The sequence below is a fragment of the Chaetodon trifascialis genome, chromosome 5 (assembly GCF_039877785.1).
Source record: "Chaetodon trifascialis isolate fChaTrf1 chromosome 5, fChaTrf1.hap1, whole genome shotgun sequence".
Lineage (NCBI taxonomy): Eukaryota > Metazoa > Chordata > Actinopteri > Chaetodontiformes > Chaetodontidae > Chaetodon > Chaetodon trifascialis.
In genome coordinates this window covers 19,350,001-19,377,500 of record NC_092060.1, presented here as the reverse complement: position 1 = coordinate 19,377,500, position 27,500 = coordinate 19,350,001, and the positions used below count along the sequence as shown (strand labels likewise).

General features: G+C 42.6%; 2 protein-coding genes across 6 annotated transcripts in view; one reads left to right on the top strand and one right to left on the bottom strand.

The window, feature by feature from the left end:
* macrod1 (mono-ADP ribosylhydrolase 1) overlaps positions 1–27,500 on the top strand; it is a 111,030-nt gene that overhangs the window by 24,579 nt on the left and 58,951 nt on the right. The gene's annotated exons all lie outside the window — the stretch shown is intronic.
* flrt1b (fibronectin leucine rich transmembrane protein 1b) overlaps positions 1–27,500 on the bottom strand; it is a 33,950-nt gene that overhangs the window by 168 nt on the left and 6,282 nt on the right. For all 3 annotated transcript variants that reach the window (XM_070962524.1, XM_070962523.1, XM_070962522.1), the window contains exons 2-3: positions 7,739–8,833; positions 1–4,987 (exon numbers count right to left, since the gene is read on the bottom strand). The exon at positions 1–4,987 is cut by the window's left edge and continues 168 nt beyond it. In XM_070962524.1, the coding sequence (XP_070818625.1) occupies positions 2,774–4,972 (2,199 nt within the window). In that variant the 5' untranslated portion in view covers positions 4,973–4,987; positions 7,739–8,833 and the 3' untranslated portion in view covers positions 1–2,773. The remainder of the gene's footprint in view (positions 4,988–7,738; positions 8,834–27,500) is intronic.

Genomic DNA, 27,500 nt, shown 5'->3' with positions numbered 1-27,500 from the left:
TCTGCACAGAATGAAAGGAAGCTTCAGTGCTTTTAAAAAAAGAAAAACAAATGGAGAAAAAAAAAACTAAAAACCCACACTGGAGCTCTTCCAATATTACTGGTACACAGTAACACAGGTTGGAAAGAGAAAGAGAGCTACTGAAAGTAAGAATGGGTTTCAACACTCACAGGCTCTATATATATATCAGTCCTCCCCATCCTCCCCTCTACTCTTTATTTTTCCCCCTCCGCTCTCTCCTCTTCCTCTTTTAATCTCTGGCTGTTTGCTAGCGTTTTCCTTTGAAGTTCCTCCTCCCTTAAAGTATATTAGTGGGGTCAGTGAAAGGCAGTCGGAAAGCAGGTGCTGCTTCCTCCTTGCTGTGTGAATGTTTGTTTGTGTATTGAGCTGCACAGTGTAGCGGTAAGGCTGTGATCCCTGTTAACACAACTGTGCCCATGCTGTACTAAGGCCTGTAAAACTGGACAACTAAAATCGGTCAACTAAAGTAATGCACCTCCCAGAATGCATCCCATCAACTTTGAGTGTCAGATGTTGTAAAATTAAAAAAAAATAAAAAAAAATTAGTTGTTTAAATACTACAAATTAAAATACCCTCCTGTAGGGTGAGGCAATATGATGATACAGAATATTTTTGCCTAGATAAATTTCCTGTCGATTGATTTAATGAACTAATTATTTCAGGTCTACTAATTTGTCATATTTCACTATACTGTTCATAACATGACACTCTCAATGTAATATCTCTGATTTAATCTCTGTGGATGTATTCGGCTGTTGTGTTTCAAATAAATGAGCATTTCTGCTTTATAACTATATTGTAATTTCATATAATTGTGATGTTGTACAGAAGTTTGTCAGGTGTTTAATTTACTTGATTATCCAAAAGAAGACATTTCTGTAGGGTAATTTTAGGTTTAATCGGTTTCCAAATCAGTACATCCTGAGTACAGTACGTATAAAATTGCTATGTAAAATGTCAAATAGTATGACAGATCGTTTCATACATATTTCCCATTCCTACCTGTTTGCATTTTGAACTTTCACTTAAATACTACCAGAAACAGTTCCAATTTTTTAAATAAAATTGAAAAGATGTATTATTATGAGAGAATTTTAGGAAAGAGTAATTAGACCAGAGTAATTCCAACTTCCACCAAAAAACTCAAAGCTGCTAAAACTTATTTTCAATTAAGAAGGTTTAACCAGGCTCTATGAGATAATGGGTTACTATTATAAGATGCATGATTAGGTTTCTTTCACTTCATTTGAAAAGGTAATTTAATAATGAGACCAGACCACAATAGAAATTGGGTACATGCAGTACTTCTTCTAAATTCTGAGTGGGAGATTTTTAATAGCCATTCTTGTCAAGCTAGTCATTTGTCCTGTGGTATTGGCAATCATTGTACTTCTTCATGTTTTTCTCTGATTGTCTCGCCGTACCTCTCTTCATGATACGTGGCATGGAAATGGGTCCATATTATGATGAAGATACATGATATGTAAGGCAGAGACTGCACAAGAAACATTGTTTGATGATCACAGGCAACTGAAAACATCAGTCTTTGAAGGAAGCGTGCAGTCTGTTATCACTCAGGTGTGTGCTGAGTGCCGTAGTGGATTCACTGTGGGTAAAACTTCAGCCATATTTTGGATGACGATGTCACATTATTCCAGTTGTCACCCCTCTTCTTTACCCCGCCCGCACCCTTTTTGAGCCTCTTCTTTTCCTTTTGTCTGCTTTTTTACCTCCTACCGCTGCATTTGTCACACGCCCTTTTTTTACTTATCTTCCTTTTTTCTCTCCTTTTCTGTCCTCGCTCTCTGCCTTAAGCTAACACACCTCTCTCAGTGCACAAAACAGCACCCCTCTTTCCCCCATCCATCCATCCATCCATCCATCCATCCATCCATCCATCCATCCATCCATCCATCCATCCATCCATCCATCACCCCCCTACCACTATCTCGCTCTTTCTCTCCCTCTCATTAGTCTCCCTATGCTGTGGTTTGTGTCTCCCATCTCTGTCAGAACTGTTATCGCTGCTGTCAGCTCCCTTGGTGAGAACAAAGTCGTCCTCTGCTCACGGCACCACAAAAGACAAGAGAGAAAGAAAAGGAAAGAGCCTCAGCCCAAAAAAAGGAGGCGGAAAGGAGGAAAAATTAAAAAGGAGGGAAGTAAAGTAGAGGAAAAGGAGGGGGCTAGGAACACATCTTTTCATGTCAACCATGATGCATTGTCATCTGTGAGTAATAACTACCATTGATTTCTCCCTCTGTCATCCCTTTTATCTATACAGCACAGAGCTTACAGTTGGTAGAAAGATTTGAGCTATCTCTATACACATCAAGTGCCTTTTCCTCATATTATAAATATAGCTCCTGCTAAATCTGCTAAGCCTAGTATATCAACCTCAAATAAGTTACTGTGTATTATTATGAGCTGAGAAGAACAGTAGGTTTGAAAGACACTGAGATATCCAAAAGAGAAAAGTAACCATTTATAACTATAAGTAGCGCTGAAAGACGGGCTTACTGTATAATGTAGTATACAGTAGTAGAGTATAGTAGGACTTCTGTCACTCAATAGCAATGTCCAATCAACATAGCTGAAATCAGTCTTTTCTATCTAGCAAACCAATCAAAGTTGAACCAGCAGAGGCACAGAGGGTACTTTGGAAACCAAGGACAAAATGGCCACCAGCCAAGGGGTCGTCATTATATAAATGGTGCCTGGCATTTGTGGCTCAGGGAGTGTATCCCTGTATCATCACGTGTAGGCATAATCTATGTCGGGGATGCCACCCTCTCTGTAGCCACGGTTGGTACCATAAGTGACATGATGGTGGCTGGTTTGGCTGAGGATGGTGCCATTGAGACTGCCAGCTCCGTGGCTGCTCCGATAGGTCCCATTAGCTTGGGAGGAAGAGGAAGAGGAGGGGAAAATGGTGTGGATGTAGGTGACATCCTCCAGCTTAGGCTGCAGAGGCTGATGGGCCATAGCTGTCATCTGAAACCCTGCAGGAGGGGCCCTGATCTCTAAGATTGAAGTGTCTTTCTTGGTGCCTGACTCTACATAGTCATCGTAATGTTTTCCACCCCGGCCCCTGCTGTATGAACCTGTGTCCCCGGACATATAACCTGCTCTCTGTCCATACCAGCAGAAGATGCCAAAGATTAATAGCAGGCTTACCAATGCTGTGGCACCCCCTATGATTCCAGCCAATGGCAGGGCTGTTAGTTCAGAGTCCTGTCCCTCTTTATCTGACCCCTCCCCTCCGGAGTTGATCAGAGCCTCTCCAGTCTCTATCTGAGCACAGGCTGGTGCTGAGTCTTTACTGTCTGTGTCCATGCTGCTAGCTCGAGCTGAGCCCATGCTGGAACTCCCAAAGGAGGACTCCTGACGTAGTGGCAGCAAGCAGATGAGGTAATGGGAGCGTGGGGTGAGCTGGGTAAGGAGGTACTGCCTCCTCTCTCCAGGTACTAGAGTCTCTGTTATGGAACCAAGAGCTGCACTGCTACCCAACCTCAGCCATGATAGGCGGAAGGAGGGTGCCGGCTGTGGGCACAACCAACTCACCAGTACACTGTCCGAAGAGAGAGGTTTTACAGTCAGCTCCAGGGCCTCTCCAGATACCTGTCCCCCTTCACCAGGAGGCAGAGGCATCACAAGGCCAGGCCGCTTGGCTCGCAGGGTGAAGAGGGAACCTTGTGTGGGGACAAGCAGAGAGGTAGTGGTGGTGCTGCCATGGGGGACTGAAGCCACTGCTTGGCCCCCTCCAACACCATCGTCACCTCCGGCATCTTTTTCTGCTGGGTTCACCCCCATTCCAGTACTGGGACCAGCAGGGGGGCCTTCACACTGCTCCATCAGGGAGGTTAGGTCTCTGAGGGTCTGGCCCCTTACAGGCTCAGGCCCCTGACAGGTCAGACCTCTGACTGTCACCGCTGCCCCCCGGCTGTGGAGCCAGGCATGGAGCCAGCGAAGGTTGCAGCCACAGTACCAGGGGTTTCCTCGCAGCAGTAGTAGCTCCAGGCTCTCTGTATCCTTCAGAAGTCCTCGTGGGAGACTGGTCAGATTGTTTCCTGATAGGTCCAGCCTCTGTAGTCGCCGCATCCCATCCAGCGTACCTCGTGGTATGTGAGTCATTCCGTTGTCTTGCAAATGGAGTCGCACAAGGTGAGCTGAGGGTAGGTTAACTGGCGGAGACTGCAGAGCATTCCTGACCAGTGACAGCTCAGTCAGGTTGGAGAGACGGGAAAACGTGTCATCTGCAATGCGTGTGTTGGCTAACAGATTCCCATCCAGGACCAAGCGTCGCAAGGAGGCTAGCCCACGGAAGGCATGTGTGGGGATGGTGCTGATTCTGTTGTCGTCCAGTCGCAACTCTTCCAAGGATGCTGGCAAGCCTGCAGGGATGCTTGACAGGTGGTTCCGAGACAGAAACAGCAGTCGAAGCCGTGGGGTCCCAGAAAAAGCTCGCTCCTGGATGCTAACTGTGGATATAGAGTTATCATCCAGGTGTAAACGTTCTAGTAATGGTAACTTGGCCAGAGCTGATCTCGGTAACGTTCGTATATTATTATCCTGTAAATGGAGCTCCCGTAATGAAGGCGGGAGGTGTATAGGGAATTCATCCAACTGGTTGGCATACAGGTAAATGACTCGTATGGAAGTGCTGCGTTCCAGTGAGGGAGGCAGCCCAGCGTTACTCAGACGGTTGCTCTGCAAGTAGAGGATGGCAGCCATTAATGGTAGAGGCGGAATTATGCTGAGGCCACGGTCGTTGCAGTAGACAAAACCCTCATCACAGCGGCACACTGAGGGACAAACAATACCCTCATCTCCCTCGCCCGTCTCCATGGCAATTGCCGCTGCCGCCAGTTCCAGCACCTCAGCCAATAAGGTGAGGCACAGGAGGAGCAGAAAGAGCCAATCGCGGAGCTCAGCAAGACTCTCAGCTGCCATGTTGGTGCACAGCTCCTGATTGAAAAAGAGAAAATGGGAAACTAGATTACAACAAGTACACAGGCTACAACTCACTGATGCTAAAATCAAAGGAGGAGTAACCTGTTGTATTCAAAAGAGAAAGTGGAAAGAGTTGATGGCAAAACACATGTTTTAGATAAAGATAGTGCAGGACAAACCACGCAGTTAACAATTAACCGCTTAACTAAAGACCTGTATTTCAACCTGCTGTTAGTTGGGTTTTTTTTTTTGTTTTAATCTCTAAAGAGGAGAAGATTGGTGGATTGAACAGTCAGACATACTTCAGAGGGGCTGCCCAGTATTATATGGGTCAGAGCGACCAAGCAGAAAACAAACCGACATTTAGAGGCAGAGTGCGCGATGAAGGGTGGAGTGTGCAGGCGAGGAGGATTACAAGAATGAGTGAAAGCAAAAGGATGATAGAGATGGAGAAAATTGGATAGTGACTGTTGCAGGGAGGGAAAATAAGGGAGGAAGATTTTTTCCCGGGAGATTAACTGAAATGGACTGAGTGACATGAAACTAAACTGGAGGAGAGATTGGGGAGAAGGAAATCAGATTAATTGCCCACAGTGCTGTTGATAGCTTTTAAGACAACAGAAGTGGTAAACTTGTTCTGACTACACTATATCCAATGGCCCAATGAAATTATGACGACAATGCATGTACAGTAAATGGAGGAAAACAGAGAATCAGAATTCCTGACTGTATATTCAGAAACAAAGGCGCCTGTTTGAGGTTATGACCAAGACACACGTAGAGAAATGCACACACAAACAAGTAAACATACTGAACACAAAGCATTCACATACAGAACAAAGTCTCAGTGCAAGCTGACATGTATAATGCATATTTTCTCGTGGTTGTTATTGTTCGTGAAATCTCTATAAATTATTCAGGGAAGTGGTCCTGAAATCCCCAGAAATGTTTTAGCGAGATGTTTTACAGAGAAGCATTTTTCTGCAACATTAATACGTTCCTCGGTCGATGTTTTATGACTTGTCTCCAAGCAAGTCCCTGACACCAACATCAGTAACATAAATTTACAATTCAGATAAAATGATCTCTGTGCACACACATTCATGGCGCACTATTTATGGAATATGAATAATATACATTGGTGAAAGTTGTGGAAATTACATTGTGGTGTACTCTTGTTTGAACCCTTTCTTTTGGGTAGCCTGGGGCTGTAAAATGTGCCCTGATGTGAAATGCCTGACATGATTTGACAGCACATTTGATAAACAAATCCTCTAAAGGCAAGTTGTTTTTTTTTTCTCCCCTTCTGTGCACGCATGTATGTGTTTGTGTGTTTGTATGTGAACTCAGCGCTAGATGCAAAATTGCCCCTTGGCTGGAGTCAAAATCCATGCAAAGCAAACAAGAGATGGCAACAATGGAAGAGATGGAGGGAAGGGGGGGAAGGGAGGGAAGGATGAAGGCGAGGAGACAGATGGAGAGTGGGACAGTCCGTCAGAGGAGGAGAGGGGAAGTGAGTTTCTGGCAGTGAAGTCTCAAGTCAGTATCAGCTGAGTTGTTGCAAAAAGAATGATTGGATGTTGTTTTTTTTAATGTAAGATAGGTGTAAAAATAGCTGCATTGATGTACCTGTACATGCTAGTAAGAACATCTGTAAGTGTTTGCATGAAAGAGACCTGCCTCTACAACCACCAGCTCCTGTCCCAGCTAAACACAGGCAGCATTTGACATGTGAGGGTGAAAACAAGTATGTGCCATGCAACTCGGCATGGACTCAGTCTCTATTTTTCTCCTTTCTTACTGGTATTTTTAGCTTAAATCCGACTATTTCCAAACATTTCCCAGCATTTGAGGCAGAAAAAGTAAGGGAGAGGAACACAAGCACACAAGTGGGAGTGTCAAGGTAGGAGCTGAGACCATATTGGGAATGCTCTATGAATATCAACTAGCATATGCTTCAGTGCCACACTATCCCCGCTTCCCTTTCATAAATATCCTCTTGGCACGAACCTGTGTGTGTTTTTGCCTACATGCCAAGGCTTCCTATCGACACGTCCTCTTAATGATCCTTAGATTTTCTGTCTTCTCCCCTCCCCGGCTTGTTTGCTCACTCTACCCAACTGTCGCTCCCTCTCACGGTGACCTCCTCTCTCTGCATCTCTATCTTTCACGCCATCTACCTTCCCCACCGGCCCTCCGCCACCTCCTCCGTTTCATAATCTTTCATTATATCCACTCTCAGGTTTGTTTACAGAAGTGTCCGTGCAGTCATCCTCCTCCTCTCCTCCCTTGTCTCTATCTCCTCCTAATCCCCTTTTATCGTTTCCTCTCCAGTCGTCTGTTGATTCCTACACACTGAGATTGGATCAATCAGCTCTGCTTCAGTCCTCCTGCCCAGACCTCCTCTCTCCTCTCCTCCATGGCAACTTAGTTTCTCTTTTTCATTTAGATGCAGCGACCCCCCACCTCTCCCCCCCCCTTCTCACTCCCTCTAGGCCTCAGCTTTCTCGCCTGTGCAGTCGCCTTCCTCTCCCTTTGTGCCGTGTTTTCCCCCACTAACATTTCAATCATGTTCTGAAATAAAAGCCTTTGTTGAGGCACAGAGCCAGTGTGTGTTTGTGTTTTTTTTTCCTATCATGTAGCTGAAAGCAAGATGTAAGTGTGGCGTTCTTCATTGCACTGAATGCAAGAAGAAAAGCGTGTGTGTGTGTGTGCGTATAAAAAAGTCTGCGTGACCAGTGATGTGATTGCAGAGGGCTTGCCTACCTGCTCAGTCTCTGTGCCTTTCACGTCCGCCGAAGCTTTGTTTTTCCTGTATCAAGGATTTGTGGAGGTGAGTATTAGTATGTCTATCTATGTGACTGAGGCTGTAGCTGTAGATCTCTCTGTGTGTTAGTGCAGTTTCCTAGTCTTCCTTGAATCGTTCACAAGTGTAGCCTCGCTCCTTGGGGCTGTTGAAGCTTCCTCAGCTTGGGTGAATGATGATAGGGATGATGATAGCCTGTACTCCAGGGCTCCACAAGTAGCAACACCAGCATGGCTCAAAGCCGCCGCGGCACCCACATTTATGTGTTGTGTGTGTGTGTGTGTGTGTGTGTGTGTGTGTGTGTGTCCTGCTGCCAAGCTCTTTCTCTCTCTGGGGTAAGGGGCTTTTAGGCCTGCCAACTCAAGTCATCTTCAATAAGCGTCCAGAGGCCTAATTCTGAAACCACCACTCCACACCCAAATGCTACAGTTGGGCAGACAGTCAGAAGATGGTTGAGGGCTCAAGGGTCCTTCTTCGAAGTCAAAAGCAATCCTGGATACTCATGCAAGCAGTGGGTCATTCAAAAATAGTACTGTGCCGTAATACACTCGCTTTGAATGACCAGGTAGAGGCTTTAATTAATGAGCAGCAACGGGAGAATAAGTGAGATTTCCACAGCTCAGAAAAATCCAGCAGAGTCCTTACGATATGCTATTATTGAGTGTATTATAACAATTATTACAACATGAATTTCACAGTTCAGTGATGGTAATGAGTATGTTTGAGGCTGTGATGGATAGGTTGGCCCAGAGAGCTGAGTTCAGAGGGAGAAGTCTTCTCTCCTGCTTCCTTCTCCTTCCCTTCCAGTTTCAGCCACAACTCTCCTCTGTGAAATGTTTGCTTTCTTCCTTTTCAGTTCACACAGATTATCTTCAGAGGCAGCAAAGCCAGATGACAGTGTGTACTGTATGTAGTCCACTCTGAGCGGCCCTGTGATGGCCAGTCAAGTTTTCCCGCAGGTTGGCTGAAATGGACTGCCGTCCAGTATCCTCAAGGTAGACTTGACTGGTGTTTGCTTCAGCAGGACAGCTGGCTGAGTGTTAGTGAACACCGCCCTGAGAGGAGACACAGACACGTACAGTATTAGCATTTTCATTTGGAGATGCAGTGAATTAGGGTAACGAGGTATTTGAGAAAATTGGAGAGTGGAAAATCCTTCTTAAACCACGCACAATGGGCCATTTGTAACACATCAGAATTGAAACCAGAGTGCACAACGAGAACCTGCCATTTTTGAGCCTTTTAACTAGTTTAGCTTTTATTAGTAAGTGAGCCCAAATTAAAGCGGTTCAAGAAATATAATATTGCCTGAATAATAATCTCACATATCTGTCATGTTGATTACCTTCCAGCTTCAAAATATTCTTCAAATATATTCAAATATTGCCACCAGTAGCTTACATGTCTAAAAATAGATACAAATTAGGTGCTTCTAAGAGGCTGCATGAATAAAAATGCTTTCCTGTCTTCATTTTTTTAAATGCCAGCCTTCTTTAACTGACTCCAAGATGTAATTTTGAGTTTAAACGTTGGCACAATATGGAATACTAAAAGGTACGGGCTAAATAATTATCCCCATCAGAATGGTTATGCCTTTTAAAATTAAGTACCTCATGAAAATACTTCCTGAAGGTCAACACTGCACATACGCAACGCTAAGCTCCCAACGGACACAAACCTCCCATTAAGGTAACTCCATGTTTTATATCTGTTTTTTTTTTTTTTTTTTTTTTTGTCACACAAAGCTTCGGAGCTTTCATCAAACCACCACCCACTAAGTGCCTGTATCTTCTGTGCAGCATCAAACCCCCAAGTGAACACTGGCTTTAGAAATATAAGGTTTTCATCAGGCATACTGAGTGCACAGAGACAGATTCATCAATGCCATTAACTGCTCTGCTGCTCACATTCGCCTCTACACTTCATCCCAGAGTAAGTAGACTACATAGCCAACTGGGAAATTATCATGCAGTTTGCTTAAACACAAATAGAGACAAATAAAGCTGTCCTCATTTTCATTTTCAAAGGACACTTGCTGTAGCTGAGAAGAAGTTGGTCAACAGGCTTATGTCTGTGCATGTACTGTATGTATGCTTGGAGGGTTTTTTTAAATGCCTTAAAGTTGCGCACCATACATGCTAAACTGTGACGGTATGTGTGTGTGTTCATATTTAAGGTTTAGTGTTTTAACTGGTTCCACAAATGGAAAGATCTGTGTTTGACTGAATGTGCAGTTTTGGTTGGGTAGGTGGCTGGTGAGGGATGAAGTTGGGCAGTATGTGGTGAGATAAACTGTCCTTTTCAGAAAAACAGCTCCAGACTGATATCCAGTTTGTGGCATAGTAAACTGATTTATATGTGCAGAGTGTGGTTAACATGCGTAATGAAAACAGCTCGAGATGGGCAGAATGCTAAATAGACATTGTTTGCGAAACAGTTGACTTTGTGATTGACATTTAAGGAGAAAGGAGATAATGGTCTGTTCAAGGACAGCCTCGACGTACACAGAGCTTTATGCTCTAGACCCCTTTTCCCCCCATTCATTTGTAATTCATTGATTGATGTCTAATACTTCAAAATAATTAAATCCTCTCATGTTAGTATTTTGGAGACCGAGGCTTTAAAGGGGCTTTGAAGTCAAATCATAATTCAAATGAAGACTTTTAATTGGATGTCATCAGTCATGTATTAAGAGCACACGTCACCTTTAATAACACTAACTGTCGTTTTAAAACAAGTCCCCTTAATTGGTTGCAGTGTCTGGTCCAAAACTAGCCTTACACTCGACACTAATCTTTGCCTACCGCAGGCAAAATGTCTGCCTGCATTGGACAAGATGTGAATATTGAACATCAGCAGCATTTCCACAGCTCGCTGCCATTGCCCATTAGACATCAATATGTGAAGCTCTATCTGTATAATGTCGAGGCTGTCCTTAAAACTTTTTGTGATGGATTTTTCCGTAGCAAGCCGAGCTCAGGGGAGTGTGATGGGGAAGGCGGAGGAATTAAGGAGCATTATGGAGCATGTATCAGGGCAGGGAGGCAAAAGCTAGACACTATTCATTTAGGAGAGGGCAGAAGCTGAAAATGAATGTTTGAGGGAGGTTAGAGAAGGAGAAAGTCGCTGACTTCTGTTCCTCATAACTGTATTTCAGTACATTGTTGAGGCAATTGTACCACTTTTCAAAGGAAATATCTCTGTTATTAATAGCCAACATTTATCCTACACAGTACACTGCTTAATCTCCAAGACAGAGAACACACAGAACCTTTTAAAGGTGAATGGATACACCTTGACATGGAACCAGCTGTCTTTCACTGCATCACAAAGAGCTTTGAATTCTCTTTGAGTTTATCGACTCTTTCATACAATTTGAATGCCTTTGATGTTAATAAGTGCAGTTCTTTAAAGGCATGCTCATTAGAAATCCACAAAAATGACACTGTCAAGTGTCTTAGCAGCACCCTCATTAACATTCACATTCAAATGTCATAGAAGAACTCTTCATCGATGTCAACGTGAGGTCAACAGCTTGCATTCGGTCTTTCGTATCAAGCAATAGAATGAAAGAGTCATAGATGTTGAGTCACTGTCGTGTATTTCGAATAAATACAAAAAATGAGAATAAACTAGAGCTGTAGCTTAGTGGATAAATTGATTAGTAGAGCGTCAGAAAGTTACAATTAATAATCATTTCATGGTTTAAGTCATTTTTTACAGACAAATTCCCAAAGATTAACTGATTTCAGCATCTAAAAGTAAATATTTGTTGCTTTTCTTTGTCTTCTAGGGGAGAACTTTGAATATCCAGTTGTTTTGGACAAAATAAGCAATATAAAGAAGTCAACTTCAAACTTGTGAGGGACATTTTTTTTAGATTAATTGATAAAATAGATTGGTAAATTGTTGACAAAAATAATCATTATTCGCAGCCCTGAAAAGACATTATGGATGATCTTTTCTTGAAAATAAAAAGTGCTGCGTTTTGATTTACACTTGTCAGACTTTAATTTCTTGTATTTATCCAGAATTAAACAAGAGTTAATTCTCAGGTTTTAGCCAGCAGGTGTTCAGGTCGCAGTCTATTTATTTTTTCTGCATGTTTGGAATTTCTTTTATCAATGTCATGTTACCATATTCTCTAAAGACAGGTCCTTGAAGAGTACAACATCTGTCAAATGAGTAATATAAGGAAGAAAAATCGAATTTAGAAACACTGACAAATCATGTACAGTGATGTAAAACAGTAAGTGGGTGCAGAGAGGTTTTTGCATCATTGTAAGTATTTCAGCATTTCCCTTTGATTTGGTAAAGCTGTGTAAAATGCTCTTCTCCTTACAAAACAATTCCTCCATATTAGCTCCTCTTTTATTACTTTCTCATAACTCTAACAGCACTAGTGAGTAGTAGAAGAGTAATAAAGAGAGCAGTTCCCACACTTTGGGCAGGTGACCCATGCAGTGTTGAGGTCAAAAATATTTCCAACTGACGCTTCTCTTTGCATCTTTTCCGTTGTACTTGTTTTTGTTATGCATAACAGAGAGCACAGAGAAGGTCTCATTCCTCAGGGGGACAGAAATCACTCTGCTCTTGAGAGCCAGTCAATGACAACTGTGTAGCCTACAGGCACGCTACAGTATGTGACTTTCACTGTGGCCTCTGTGCGGTCTAAATGCTCTGGCTGTCTTGTTTTCCTCACTCCTTTGTACAGTAATAATCAGATATTAGCATTTTCTTTCCTTGCTTTATGGTCGGGCCGATAGGGAGAAGGCTGGTGATAATGCTACTGAATAAACTGAGATGATAAACTGAGCAGATGTGTAAATATATGCTGTAAGCGCTTCATGTTCTTATAAATCTCCAGATGGAGGTAACATATACAAAAAATATGGCCAGAATATTTCAGTGTGTGTTGTTAGTGGTCACCTTGTAGAATTTACAGATGGAGGTAAGATATACAGAGGAGAGTCTGGTATTTCAGGTGTGTTTACTTGCATACGTCTTTGCTTTGACATGAGGTAACACTAGTGGAAGTGATGGAAATGAGACCAAGAACAAAGCCTCTGGTTTAAAAAAATAAGCTAAGGGTGCATGCTTTGGTGTTTTGGCTTTATTCATCAAAAATTACCAGGAAAAATCCAGTGTTTTGTTTCCGCAAATTCTCCTCCAGATGACCTTCGAGCTGCACTTTCACAAATTTGAAACACTGTAGTGGGTAGCAGCAGGAAATCGACAATATCAAATCTCCATTTCCATCCACCCCTTTGCTCTATCAGGCTGTTTGGGATAATTCAGAAAATGGAAAGCGAAGAAAAGTGACAGCTGTGATACTTGGCAGCGTGCTCGCTCTGTGCACTGTAGGGAGCTAGGAGCTAGGAAGTGAGGGAGTAGGAGCTAGGGATTAATAGTTATGGGGCTGGGGACCAAAGTCTGAATACTTTGTAATCATGTGGCTGCCTAACCCCAGTGTTAGCGAGGTTGATGAGCATGCGTCCCTGCTGACACACACTCTCTCTACATCCACTCTGCTGAATATTAATATGGAGGAGAGAATTCCTCTGAGCCCCATTGTCAGACGGCCCTATTGTTCTCTGCTGGCCTCTCTCTTGGTGCGTGTGTATGCGTGTGCTTAGTATTAATGCGTAAGTTGGTGTCTACATTGTGTGCTTATGCATATTATGCCCATGTCTTCATCCCGCGTGTGTTTCGGCTACAGCAGAGCAGCAGTTAAAGCGGCAGCGGGGGAGATGAGGGGTGTGTTCGTGGCCCACCATGGCCCATAAAGACAACTGGCCTGAGAGCACTTGGACCAGCCATCAGGGCCCAACATTGGCAATTATTTCACCTAGAGGCACTATCTGTAAAATGAACACTCTCATTAAAACGGCCATGTGTGTGCATGTGGGTGCATGTGTGTGCGTGTCAGCACAAGTCAATTTAGAGACATGGCAAATATATAGCAGCACAAATGCTTGTCTTTCAATCAAAGAGTAATTTGCTGTTTATGATGTTTGACTGTGGATGTGCGCTCATGTTTGTGTGTATTTACACATTTCTTTGTGTACGTGAGCACATCTGTGAGTGTGGGTGTGTGTACATCTGTGTTTGTGTAGGTGTGTATGTGTGTATGTATCCGTATGGATTTATGTGTGTGACTGTTTAACTACCCCGCACACGTAACCTCCCCATCTCTGCCTCCCTGTTTCTCATTTACTGAGCCAGCGCCAGAGAGAGGGAGTGTGGGGAAACGAGAAAACAAGTGATACGGGGGGAAAGAGAAAGCGAGGAAGGGAGAAGGGGAGATGGTGAAATAGAGGCGGAGAGGGAAGGAGGAGGGTGGAGGTTTATACAGGAAAAATGAAGTGAGGCTGGAGTGAAAAAGGGAGAGAGGAAGAGACGAGGGCCGGTAGAGAAGAGGGGAAGATGGAGAAGCAGAGGCAGGAAGATGGGGGGAAAAAGAAAGAGGCGGAGGAGGAGGCAGCAGATTTATGAAGCCATTGGAATGTAATTTGGAGGCAGAAATTACTGTCAGCCTGAGCAAGGTTTAAAGTCAGTGAAGCCTGAATCCAGGGCCTGCCTCTGCATGTGTGTGGTTGTGTGTGTGGCAAGTATCACAGACAAATGGATGGTAAATGCGATGCAGAATAATACCACAGAAGCTCTGCAGTTACTTGTCATACGCACCGAACCCACACCACGTGTGTGTGTGTGTGTGTGTGTGTGTGTGTGTGTGTGTGTGTGTGTGTGTGTGTGTGTGCGTGCGTGCGTGTGTGTGTGCGTGTGCACGCACATTTTTACTACTCCTCCATGCATGAGTGACGTGACTACATGGCATCAGAACATAACCCAGCATTCATATTTAACAGCTCATATTTCATCTATGCTTGGAGACACATATATAGACACACACACACTTGTTCACGCACACACACTTGCGCTGGCACTGAATTCTTGTCAGGCTCTGAAGGCCATGACTACGGCAGACTCAGTCGAGGGTGTCGGCATGGACAGAGCGAAGGCTGGAGGGAGCAGAGCGGGAGAGAAAAAGACAGAGAGATTGTGTCAAGGATAGACAGAGAGAAAGAAAGGTAGAGGTGGGAAATGAGAAAGAGAGAGAGAGAGGGAGAGACTCTAAGAGGGGCTAAAAAGAAGAGTGAGAGGGATGTGACCAGCTTTCTAACACAGCAACACACAGCTTCCATTTAGCATGAGAGGGAGGGGCAGAGCAGGAGAGAGATGAGGGAAGCGACAGGACGGGGATAAGCAGCAAAGATCTGAAGGGAGGCTCTGGGCTGTAACACACACCAGGGGTTGGCTTCATTTCTGCCACTAATTTCTACTCGGACTCCTCATCAGTTAGTTGCAGTGGACAGATGAGGAAAAGCACAGGGCTGGTCTTCCTCTGTGTTTTTCTCACCGTCAACAGATTCAAATGTGTTAGTCCGCCTCCCGATGCTTTCTGGCCTCCCTAACCTGACTGTGGCACTCAGCCCCAAGCTCATTTAATCTTGCTGAAGACATGAGTCTTAAAAACAGATCATAACTGCACAGTCTACATTTTTTTTTAAAAAGGCTCAGTAATTTCCTACAACATCTGGGCAATGTAGTTTTAGAAAAGTCATTCAAACAGGAGGAAATGCGTTTGTTAGGGGCTATTTTCAGACATGGATTAATACACAGAATATACAGAAAAATCTAAATCATTGCCAACCTTATCCTTTAAATTATGGACACTGTAATGGTATCTAACTGATTTCTGCTCCCAGCCCAGCAAACGCCTCCTCTGCAAAGGGCACTAGTGAAAGCCTACAACTGGCTGTATGCAAAGCAACATGGCTGGCCCGATAATCTGATTGGATGAAAAACGTGGACGCTCATGCCACCTCACCGCTTAGTGTATCATCCAGATTTGGAACAGAAAATAATATCACCAAAAAAAGAAAAGAAAAAAATCATGCACAACAAGCCTTACAACAGCCCTCTAGTAAGTTGCGCATTAATCCGGCCCTGACTCTGTCTAAGTCACTCAGAAATGGAACAAATACATTTAGAGAGACGTAGAGCTTGTACTGTAAGTGGAACTGATGTACTAATGTTCATATCACTTTTGTCCCGTGTTTGATCCGTTTGATATGACAAAACTGTGTTTTCTGAGGCTTCTATGGTTTTAGAATATAATCCACAGGGAAATGTCGTCTCTGTGTGCTTCTCTTTTTTTTTGCCATTTAATGCTAAGCACTGAGATCTCTTAAAGTGTGACTGCAGGACTGTGAGCTGGGACTTTAAAAATTTACAGTACTTTTGTAGTTGCACACATGCAGAGGAAAAAAAACGTCAGGCCGTTGATAAATGACAAATGAAGACAAACGTGCTGAATACAGTCGGTAACATTTTGGTATTATCGGCTTCACGTGGCACATGTGTACCCGGGTGGTTTGTGTGCCACCAGCCTCGATCAGCAGCTGTTCCCTTAAAATGGACACTTCACACACACCAACACACACTCATGCAAAGTTCTCCAGATCTTACCCACACTTACATAAATAGTCATCCTCACAGCCTCTTTTACGTGCTCACACACACACTTTTGTTGCTCTTTTGACCCGTGAACTTTCTCTCCTTCTCACTGACTCACAGACACACACACACACACACACACACACACACACACACACACACACACACACACACACACACACACACACACACACACACACACACACACACACACACACACACACACCAGTCCTCTGTTCTTTGTTCTTCTAGCCAGTGATAATGATAGCAACACCATTATGCACTGTGACAACACTACCTCCCACTTACGCTCTATGGCAGTTCACACCATAGTACAGTCTCTGCTTCTGTCTCTCTGCTTCCCTCCATCTCTCTCCTCTCACTCACAGGAGTGTTGAGGTCAATTATCTCTGAATTTGCTTATACAGTATATCGACTATTTCAGGCTGTTGGAAGGTGTTAAGTAGCATCTGTAGATTATTTAGAGGGTTTTTGACGTTTTCTTTGTCTGACATTCTTCCGATTTCGACGCCTTTTCTTCCTGTCCGCTGTTTCCATTTAGAGTCTGTGTTTTTCTGCCACATTTTTTGGTGTCTTGCTCTATTTCTTCGACCTTCTCGTAGTTGTCCTTTTCTGTCTTTGTCTGTCTCAGATTCTCTTTCTTTTCTCCCATTTACCTCTTTTTACCTTTCTTTCATCGTTGCTTCCTTTTTTTGAGTTGGGCAAAATGGCAAAAGGCTTTTTTTTATGACAGTTGATATTGATATTTATCTTCACATAAATTAAGTCTCTGTTTCTGTTTAGTTTAAGATTACACAAAGATTACCGAGTAGATTCAGAGCCCGAATGACCAAGAATTGTATGAGCTGCAAACAGAAAATGTATTTAAATAAATTAGAACAAAGTCTTTTCAGTTGATCTGCTTCAGTTCATCTGTTAAAATCCCTCATTTTTTGCATTTTTGTATCTTATCAGCACCACGTCTTTTGTGAATTACTAACACAACAGCATGTGATGAGTGGGGGAGAAAGCACAGTAATGTTACGGTTTGTTGCAGGTTTTCTTCTCTGAGAGCCTTGCGACTTGATCCGGGGATGGGTCTAATTACTGGTGACAGTGCAAGCACTTGCACTCTGCTTGCACCATTAGATGGTAATGCTTCAGGTGATTTTTGTGCTATTTCCCCTCTTTATTGGAACGTGTTTTCAGCTGCGTTAATCCAGCATCGACTCCAAATCGGTTGGGACTCGAGACTCGAAAACGTAAATAAAAACAGAAATGCAGTCGTTTGCAAATTAACTGTTTACTGACAGCGGTTTTACAAAGTGTTCCCAGGCCCATGTAGTAATATTCTTTATACAATCATATGTTCACAAAGTGGTGGACCTCTCTCCATCCTCGCTTGTGAACGACTGAGCCTTTCCAGGATGCTCCTTTCATACCCAATCACGATACTATCACCTGTTACCAGTGAATCTGTTTACCTGTGGAATGTTCCAAACAGGTGTTTTTGGAGCATTCCACAACTTTCCCAGTCTGTTCTTGCTCCTGACCCAACTTGTGTGAAATGTACTCCTGCCATCAAATTCAGAATAAGCTGATGAGGTGAACCATTAAATATATTATCTTTGTGCTGTTTTGAACAAAGCGTATGCACAGTTTCCCAACTTCTTGGGAATCAGGGCTGTAATATACATCAAAAGTATACTGTACATGTTTTGAGCCAGACTTTAACATTTAACGGACTATCTCATCCACTTTAAGAGGCCAAAGTATCGTCCGACCACTGAGGTCTTCTTACCTTATTTATCCACAGCAGCTCTTTCAGCTTGTTGTGACTGTTGATCTGTTACTTGTTCCTTAGTTTTTTAGAGGTAGCGCTCACCTCCCTGTGTAACGGTCTAATTTTTGACCCACGAAACAACATTTTTGTGTTGGGATTACGTTATTAGTAGGTTGTTAAGCTGTGTAATTTATTAAGTCTATATTGAGTTTTCTTATCAAGCCAATCTTCTATTGCCATCTGTGTTAATGCCCAGCCCCACCTTTTACATGTAGGTTAAGTGTATTTCAGTTTATTTCAGGTGTATCTGAAGGATTGTTGACAAAGCATGAAAATCAAAGATAAACTTTGTGCATTAAATCCTTTCCTGCTTGCCCTTTCTGTGTGCATATGTATGTGGTGGCAGTGTTCCTGGCTTTGTCCCCTTTCTTTCCCTCTACGTCTCCTCTGCTTCTTCTGAACAGTAGCCAGGACGAAACTCCAACAGTGATAAGACGAGAGCAAGCCACTGCGAGGCAAGCAGTGCAAATGGGAATTTTCAATTGACGCTTCCTGAAACCTATTGTATTGTGAAAAGGAGTGAAAGAGAGAGGATAAAGAAGAAGGATGGAAAGAGGGGAGCATAGATGGAGGCGGACAGGGAGACAAAGTGAGCTGTAGAGTTTTTGCCCTGGAGGAAGCCGGTTTCCAAAGAGAGAACGAACAGCAGAGGAGGGAGAAAACGAGACTTTGAGATAGAGAGAGGGCTGCTGGAGACAAGAGAAGAGAGCAGAAAAGGAGGAGGAGGTGAGGACGGACTAAAGAGTGGAGGACGGGAGGTGAACAGGCAGGACGGCAGTGGGGATGAGAGGGAAAGAGGGAGAGGTGGTCTTGAAAGGAGAAGACACGAGGGTGGAGGTGGCAGAGATGGGTGGACACACGACACCCAGAGTGAAGGTGTTTTGCATAAATATGGTGCGAATAATGAAAATGCTGGCGGCTTCATTTTAAACACAGCAGCTAATAATTAAAACAGTCAGACCTCACACTGTGGGCTACGCAGCGCAGAGATTTTTATGCATAAGCGGTAAATAAACTGCATTATCTCTCTGGGGGCTCTCTGAGGGCTGCGGCCTTGGGTGTTGACAGTATATTCACAGCGCTGTGTGCTTGAGTCCACCTACTTCACCCACTCACTTCACCTCCAATTAGGGTTAGACAAACATGCAGGTTTAATGATGAGTGTTCTCATTTTTCCGACCGAAGCGGCAGCTCACCAAAAATTCCATATCTTTCAATTAAAAATCTGACTGTTTTAATGGCGAACAGAAACTCAGATTTAACATGATTCACTGTTTCTCCCAGCATGTTAATGTTGGCAGGGTGGCAATTAGAGCATGGGCCACTGAAAATCCAGTGAAAGCCTCACAGATGAAAGCTTTTAGGTGGGTTGGCGGCACCTTAAGGCAGGGTGAGGCAGGTTTCATTGCAGGTTTTACAGACTGACACCCCTGAAGCTGTGAGTAAAATCCTCCCACACCATGCTGGAATGATTTCTCTGCTTAGCCATCTGCGATGAAGAAATAATATTCATAAAAACATATTCAGTTGCTGCAGTGAGACAGGATCCTCCTTCACATCAGCAACGGACAACGTGACCTGGCCGATGTCTGAGAGAACCACGAACAGCTTTAAAATTGGCCTGTTATATCAGTGTAACACTGCTCTCTATCAGTACAGGGGGAGTGCATTACATCTATCCGCACAAAAAAATATATATATACCCACACCCATCTGCCTGCAATATTATATGCCAGGACCAGGAGATGCTATGATATACCCCATCTCTCAGCAAAACACACATTTCCACACACAGCCCAGCATGCATACGCATCGTCTTATGACAGTATGTGGATAAATCATCCCATTAAATATGATTGAGGGTTTTTCCAGCTCAAAGCATTTACACTCTCCCTCTCTCGCTCTCTGTGTCTCGCTCAGAATGAGGTATGCACAGGAAGTATCTGCACACAGGAAGGCAATTTATGGGCCGGACACCCTCACACACGCTCATACACACACACACTCATACACAACAGTCCACCAGAAGGCACTCTTAGATAGGTCACAATAACTCTCGCTAGGTTGAACTTAGCACTTATGCGTTTGGAGCAGAATCCCTAGAGTCTTTTTGTGTGTGTGTGTGTGTGTGTGTGTGTGTGTGTGTGTGTGTGTGTGTGTGTGTGTGTGTGTGTGTGTGTGTGTGTGTGTCCAATAAGATGTGCATTACGTGCGGCCTCCTGGTGGCAGGCTAAGGCACAGTACTGAAGGTTGGGATCCAGCTGACAAGCTTTGTTGCCTCTCACCCACCAACACTTTATCTCTCTCGCTTTCTCTCTATTATTTCCTGTCAGTTTCCATTTCATTATTATCTCTGGAAGAAAAAAATATTTCACAGCAGCTCAACTCTTTAAAGAGAGAAAAAAACAAAAACAAAAACAAACAGAAAAACTGCTGTTTCTCAGTTTTTAGCTCAGTGTGAGAGATCTTTTTCTTGTGATCTTATCATTTTTATTATGTTATTGGACCTTTTGTCCTTTGAAATGGTGTGTGTGTTTTATTGTGTTATCTTACAGTCTTTGCTATTCTTGATTGTACAGCACTGCTGTTTTTTTTGAATGTGCTTTATAAATAAATTAGGATTTAATTGTTGCTGAATAAAATGAGTGAACTAAAACCGAGGCAACTCCTGCCAGTCTGTCAGTCAGCAGTCGTTCTGTTTTGGCTGCACGTACCTTTGGTCCTCATTATAAAGAGACAATGAGCACACCCCAGAAAAGACTAGAGGGTAATTATCAAAGCTTATTCAAGCATAGACTTAAGCATGATCCCTGCATACCTGAGAGATTTATTGGAATTCGATACATGAGGTCAAACACATATTCCTGCCTGTCGAATTCACAATTGTACCATCTTTGCATCTCTGCTTTGCAGAGAGAGTACCACTTTCTGAACATAGCTCTAATTGGCTTGTGTACATGTTTATTTCATTAATTGATCATCTCGGATGGTGTGCTTAATGTGCTAGTTGCTTTTCACTCTTTGTTGCCATGGTATTTGGTGGTAATTTGGCATTTGGTCCCACTTAGACGCTTGTTTTGGTCCAGATTTTAGGATTTTGGTTCTTGGGCAGATTGTTCTTCCCGAAAGCAGTTGTGTTTTTATGCTTAATTTCTCTGGTATTTATTTCTTGCCATAGTGGTTATGAAGACATACTGTATGAACGTTTACCGAAAAGCGCAAGCAGAATCAAAGAGATAGCTATCAGAAAAGCTGCAAGATCTCAGTTATCAAAGAAAGAGCTTTGCAACATAAGCCAACAAAAATGTGAAAGGTAGAAATTAGACACTAGCCTACATATTAGCTTTTAAATAGACACAGAAACATCATATTTGAACACCCACCGTTTGTCATTAAGCAGTGGGATAAGTCTGGAAAACCCTGCCAGCAAAGGCACACAGTTGGTGCAAGTCCCAAAATCTAAAATTGAGCTTTTTAAAAACACAAGTTCTAAATGAATTACATGCACTGCATGTCATTGCAGCACTAATTTCTGCTGCAGGCAACACACTCAGACTGCTGCAACAGATGTGAACTGTGGTGCAAGTGATACAAATTGGAAAATGTAGACAATCTGGAGCTTGTGGCACAGTGATGCAATTACAAATGTTCTGCATTTTGGGCTAATGTGAAAGACGTAAATTATAGCCCTGCAAAAAGGGTTGGGCATTTGTTCTTTTATTATTCTGGTTCTGATTTGGCACATCCACCACTGAATTCTCACTGCTGTGGGAAAATCTTTCACGTCTTTCTACTTTCTTTTCGCATTCTGAGTAGTTAGAGCATAAATACACTGAAATAAAAATTGGACAGAAGTAACACAACATAAAACATCCATGTTCAGAATGAGATGATGAATGGTTCTTTATTCCCCAAATTATCCTGGCCATAGGTGCTGATTTATTCATTAATACTTTCATACCTGTCCCTCTCCATTAGCTTTCTCAGCCTTTGATCCAAGAAGGATCAAAAGGAAGTCACTCTTTGCATCAAATGAACTCCTCATCCAGACGATCACATCTTTGCTCTTTGCTTTCCTTTAACCACTGGCATTATTTTCTCCACAAACTTTTCCTTCCTACGTCTATTTTTGACACATTCTCCACAGTAACACCCAAAATTTGTCACTGATACCGGCTGATAATTTGTAATTATCTTTCATTAACCTGCAGTATCCAAGCTTAATGATAACAGTTCATTTGTGTGTTTCATGAGTGTGAGGCACAAGTGCTAACTGTACCTGTCATCTTTCTGGAGGTGAAAACAGTGTATTCTTTCTAGAGAATTCCTTTTTGCATGAGTGACCGTAAACTCCTCAATTTTAACGGAATGTAATGCAGCTTATTTCTTGTTTTAATATTTACTCAACTCATTTTTAACTTGCACTATTTAATCAAAGGTGCCAGTATTTCTGGAGGTGACTGTAGCTGGTTTAAAGGCAGGTAAGGGAACAGTGAGGCGCTCTGAAGTCATCCCTGCTGCACAAACAAAAGCTCATCTCTGAACTTCTCTCTGTGTGACTCCTACTCTCTCTGACCTGCCTGCATCTCCCACACTGTTCCTCTGCTCTAGCAAATGGACTGACACACACATACTCGGACACAAAGCCATAAGGCAATTTAACACAGCCTAATGCAAGACCATTGTGTGTGTTTGTGTGTGTTTATGCCTGTGTTTCAGAAAGCCTCCTAAATTGTTAAAACCTTCCCTTGTGTAATGCACCTCTCTAATGGTCTTATCTGGCATCTACCGTGGGATATATTTATTTCAGGTTTTCTGGTGATCTCATTTATTATGTCTTTTCGGTCAGTCTCCGCCAAAACATGGTATAGCCTCAATTATATAAAAGCACAGTTGGTTTCAGAGCCATACTGCCTCCTACAATAGATTGCATAAGAGATAAACTAAGACAATGACTAGGCCTACACAGAATCCATTTTGAAATGCTGTCTGAATGCAAGAGTTGGTCTTCTTATCTTAAGCTCTACAGACTGTTTCTGCCTTCCAAGCAAAGAGGAAAAGCAAAAGGGAAAAGTGGATTTTACTCTTAAACAAATTATGCAGAACAAATTGATCATACTCTTTAAACTTTGTTGTATGTTCAGACTTTTACCTTTTCTTTAAGGCTACCCCCGGCCCTGAGCTGCCCATCAGCCCAATTACATCTGGCATTAACATACAATATGTATCTGGATTTAGAAAAATGCATGTTAATGCAAGATGTAAGCAGAGTTGTGTTTCTGGCCACCTCGTGAATGTAAGACCAATATTCAATCTCTTTTATCTCTGGTTTGTCTCGACCAACTCCTCTGGGAGATATCTGTCTATTTAGCTGCTAAATGCTCCGCTCTGTTCACCTGCTAGTGGCTAACTGTGTCTGTCTGCTGTTTGGTGCTGAGCAGGTACTGTATGCTGAGTTTTTACAGCTTTTTCGCGGAAAAAAAGCTGCCTTTTGTGTCTGTAACAGAGCTGTGAGAGTGAACCACAGCAGCAAAGTTGCTGCTGAACAGCTAAACAATGAGCTGGAACTCGCTCTAAAGCTCTGTAAAGTCGACAGGAGCTGCCGATTCAATAGATCGTATTCTGCAGGTTCATAGCTTATAGTCACATTGTTTTCAGTCATTTTACACATTGTTAATATAAAAATATCAATTATAGCCACTCAAAGAATAAAAACACCCAGCCAGTTCAAAGATTTCCTGACCAACTGAAGCAAGCCCAACAAAAGCTACAGCTAGTAGCGGCAGTAAGAAAATCTTGCAAAAACCGATTTAACTGAATGTCGCCTGTCCATAGCATCACTTTCCTTTACCTGTGTCACACCAGGTTTGTTGATGAGTTCAACAGCCCCATGTAACTAATTTGCATATTGAGATCACAGTGCAAACAGAATCGAGATACTGATGTAAATGGAAATCCCCATGGACTGAATGTCATTACCCAGATGTAGATCACATGTTAAGAGCAGGCATACATGGGGGCTGTGTCCGTTGTTCATCCTGCCCTTTGTCCTTTTGCAGATACTGACTGTTTCTTCCTTATATTTTCAATTATACAGTGTGACAGATATAATCAGGGAAATTACAAAGGTTCAAACCCATGACATAATAAGGGCACATAGTTTGTAGGGGTGGGACAAAATATCGATTTGGGAATATTGTATTACTTCCTCTTGTGATGCGTTAACAACACACCGACACCAAATATTGATATTTTTCTTAAAACTTGCAGGTGCTCTAAAGAGATTCCCCACCCAGTCTGCCTTACCAGGCATGGGAATGGACAAGTTGAAATCAGTGTGTGTAGGTACTATGCTCAGACGGCACAACGCAGGGAATAAATACACAATTCCTGCTATTTTTTCTTCTTCAGTAGCACAGACATTGTGATGTATCATAGATAACTGTCTTGCAATCTTTCAAGTTCTGCAGAATCACTGTATCTTGAAACCATTTACGTTCTGATTTCTGTCAATTCTATACGGGATGTTTTCTTATCGACATCTATTGTTCTTTAATCTGGGACAGTGCAAGTGCTTGTTGCGATTGGAGCTGGATGACTATAGGTTCAGTCCTTGTTAGTTTGACTGTTAAGATCTAAATGAGCTTTATGTCCCACTGTTTGTTAAAAATGAGAAAATGTGCAATAATCCTCAGTAAATCGTCCTGGGTGCTGTCTCAGTCTGAGTCTCTGAAAAGCTGTTCAGGACACGGTTATGAAATGATTGTTTCGGGGGCGGGTTAAACTCTAAATCTGGCGACAAGTGCAGTGTTTCCCACACACGGGCTTTAATAGGGTGGGGTGCCTGGAAACATTAATGTGCAGGTATATTTGGATACCCAGATATATAACAGGCACTGCTCTTCTGCCCCTCTTGTTTTGGTTTGTTCTACTTACATCAGAAGGGAATAAAAAGTTTTTGAAGACCCAGACTACCTTCACATATACTTGTTCATTTTGTGAATATACTGTAGTTAATTATTGGGCTCTGTATATTACATACTCTCCATCTGTTTTTTTATGTGTTCCATGACCATGAAGATGACAAGACAATTTCCTCCCTTGCTGATCAATAATCTAATCTGTTTCAATTCATTTTACTGGTCAATGGACTTAAACATTTACCTTCCTCAGAAAGCACAATTTTTCTCTAAACAGCCATGAATAGACGACAAGCCAGTTGAGGGCAGCATGGACATCTTCCATTTGTTACAATTGTATATTGATTTGGATGGGTACCAATTCCAATATTGAATCATTAATAAAAGGAAATGTTAACATCCTGCCAAAGTCGACAAGCACTGATATGCTTAGTAACGGTTTCATGCTGCTGAATTATTTACATTTTGCTGTGAAACATTAACGCTAATGTCACGACTGTACCCATGAAAATGAAGCTGAGGATGTAAATGATGTAAATTAATCCCTATTTTTTTTTTTATGAATTTAAGATACAGAGTGGGGTTACAAAGCTGATGATGGTAAACTGAAGTAAATTTTGCTGAATAATGACTTAATAGATGAACAGAATCTGAAATCAGTCAGACAGGCACATTGGATAAGAAGGTCAAATGGCCTCAGGACAGCAGACATACTGCTTACATACATGAAGCAAGAAGAGTCATCTCTTCCTCTTGACACCAACTGATCTGTCACGGGGCACTGACCCAGTGCCTCGAACACTGCTCACCACTACATGCAATCACTCGCTGGTAAGGTGAACAAACCACCAGGTACATGCCCTCACTACTGAAGCAAACTGGGGATAGTTTTAACCCTTTGGGGCTTTACATTTGACAGTATGGAATAAAGTGCCTGTATCCGTACAATTCAGCAAGAAATGAGAGATGTTTTCAGTCATTTCTCATGTTCTAGATGTGTTAAATTGCACTAATCAAGAGGTTTTTTTTATTAACAATGAAAACAATAACTAAAGGAGATACTGTAGTGATAAAGTAACAGGAAATGATCACATGACTTTGCATTTCCCTTTTTCTTTACCATCTTTCAGCTCATTGTTTTGGTTTTACAGTCCATAACTTTACTATTTTCAGCAAAAAAGCTCTCATTAACCCACAATACGCCACAGGCCCAGCACCAACCAGCAGGCAGACGAAGCGAGTGACTAGCTGGTGAAAATAATGAGGTCTTTTTTTCTTGATGACGACCAACACAGAGCTAAAAGGAGAGTGAATGTTGTGCTTACATTCACCAGATTGCCACAAACCAAATAAATGTCATGCTGCTCCTTGTCTTCTGGTGGATCACAGACAACTGTTTGCTAGCACATTCTCCTTATCAATTTTATATGGAGATCATTTGTCAATGTTGTGCCTTCAGCTTGTTGCAATGCCCCAGAGCGGCCAAAATAAAATCTGGAGGTGCAAGCTTAAGAATCCAAAGGATGCCACTTTTCACTGCCAGTACAGATTCAGTGTTGAGCCTCAGCATTAGAAATTCCACACAGCGAATCAGTCCGCTCTGTCTATAGAGCACCATACACTTAAGCAATTGCTTTGGGGGATTATACGCTGTTGAGGAAGATCTAATACCTTATTTGAGTTTTAAAAAAGGCATAAAATCAAGCTACTGCATCATATTTTAATACTGTGGTAATTCTCGATAAGACACCTTTTATTAGTCAGATATTGGCCTCATATTGGCATCAGCAACCTGATTGCACAGCTAAGTCAGCAATACTTACACATGAGGACAAAAAGCTGCTTAAAAGACTAGATTAATCTGTCAGAAATAATTCTTTGAGCTCAATGAAGGACCACATGTTGTGCTGAATTGGCACTAACATGTCTTTTAACACATATGCTGCTAAAAACTTAACAGGAGCGCGGTCAGCGGAGCCTCACGCAGGTGCTGAGGATTTTAAACACTTCTATTCTGAGGTGTAAGCAGGGCCTTTTGTTGGGCTGAGTGATGCCTGTAACAGATTGCAGGAAATGAAAAATACTGCCACTCGGGCACAGAGACAATATTGATGTCTGTTTGACTGGGAACACCTCTGTGCCCGGGTTTTCTTTTTTTAATTTTGCTCGGCAATTTAACAATCTGTGACATGCCTATTGTGTTTTTTTTCTTCTTCTTCAAAAACCCCTTCTTGGCTTATTGTGTTTCAAATGGCGAGTTATATAAGCAGTGCTCCTCTCCTGCTGTCGGATGGGTGAATAAGAGGAGATCAAAAGGGAGGCGATAGAGAAAGAGTGTCTGCAGCCTTCTCCTCTTCTTTATTCTCTCCACATTCTGCCAATGTGCAGTTCCCTCTAACTGCATGACTTGCCCTGGATTCTCTCTTTCTCTCTCCCTCT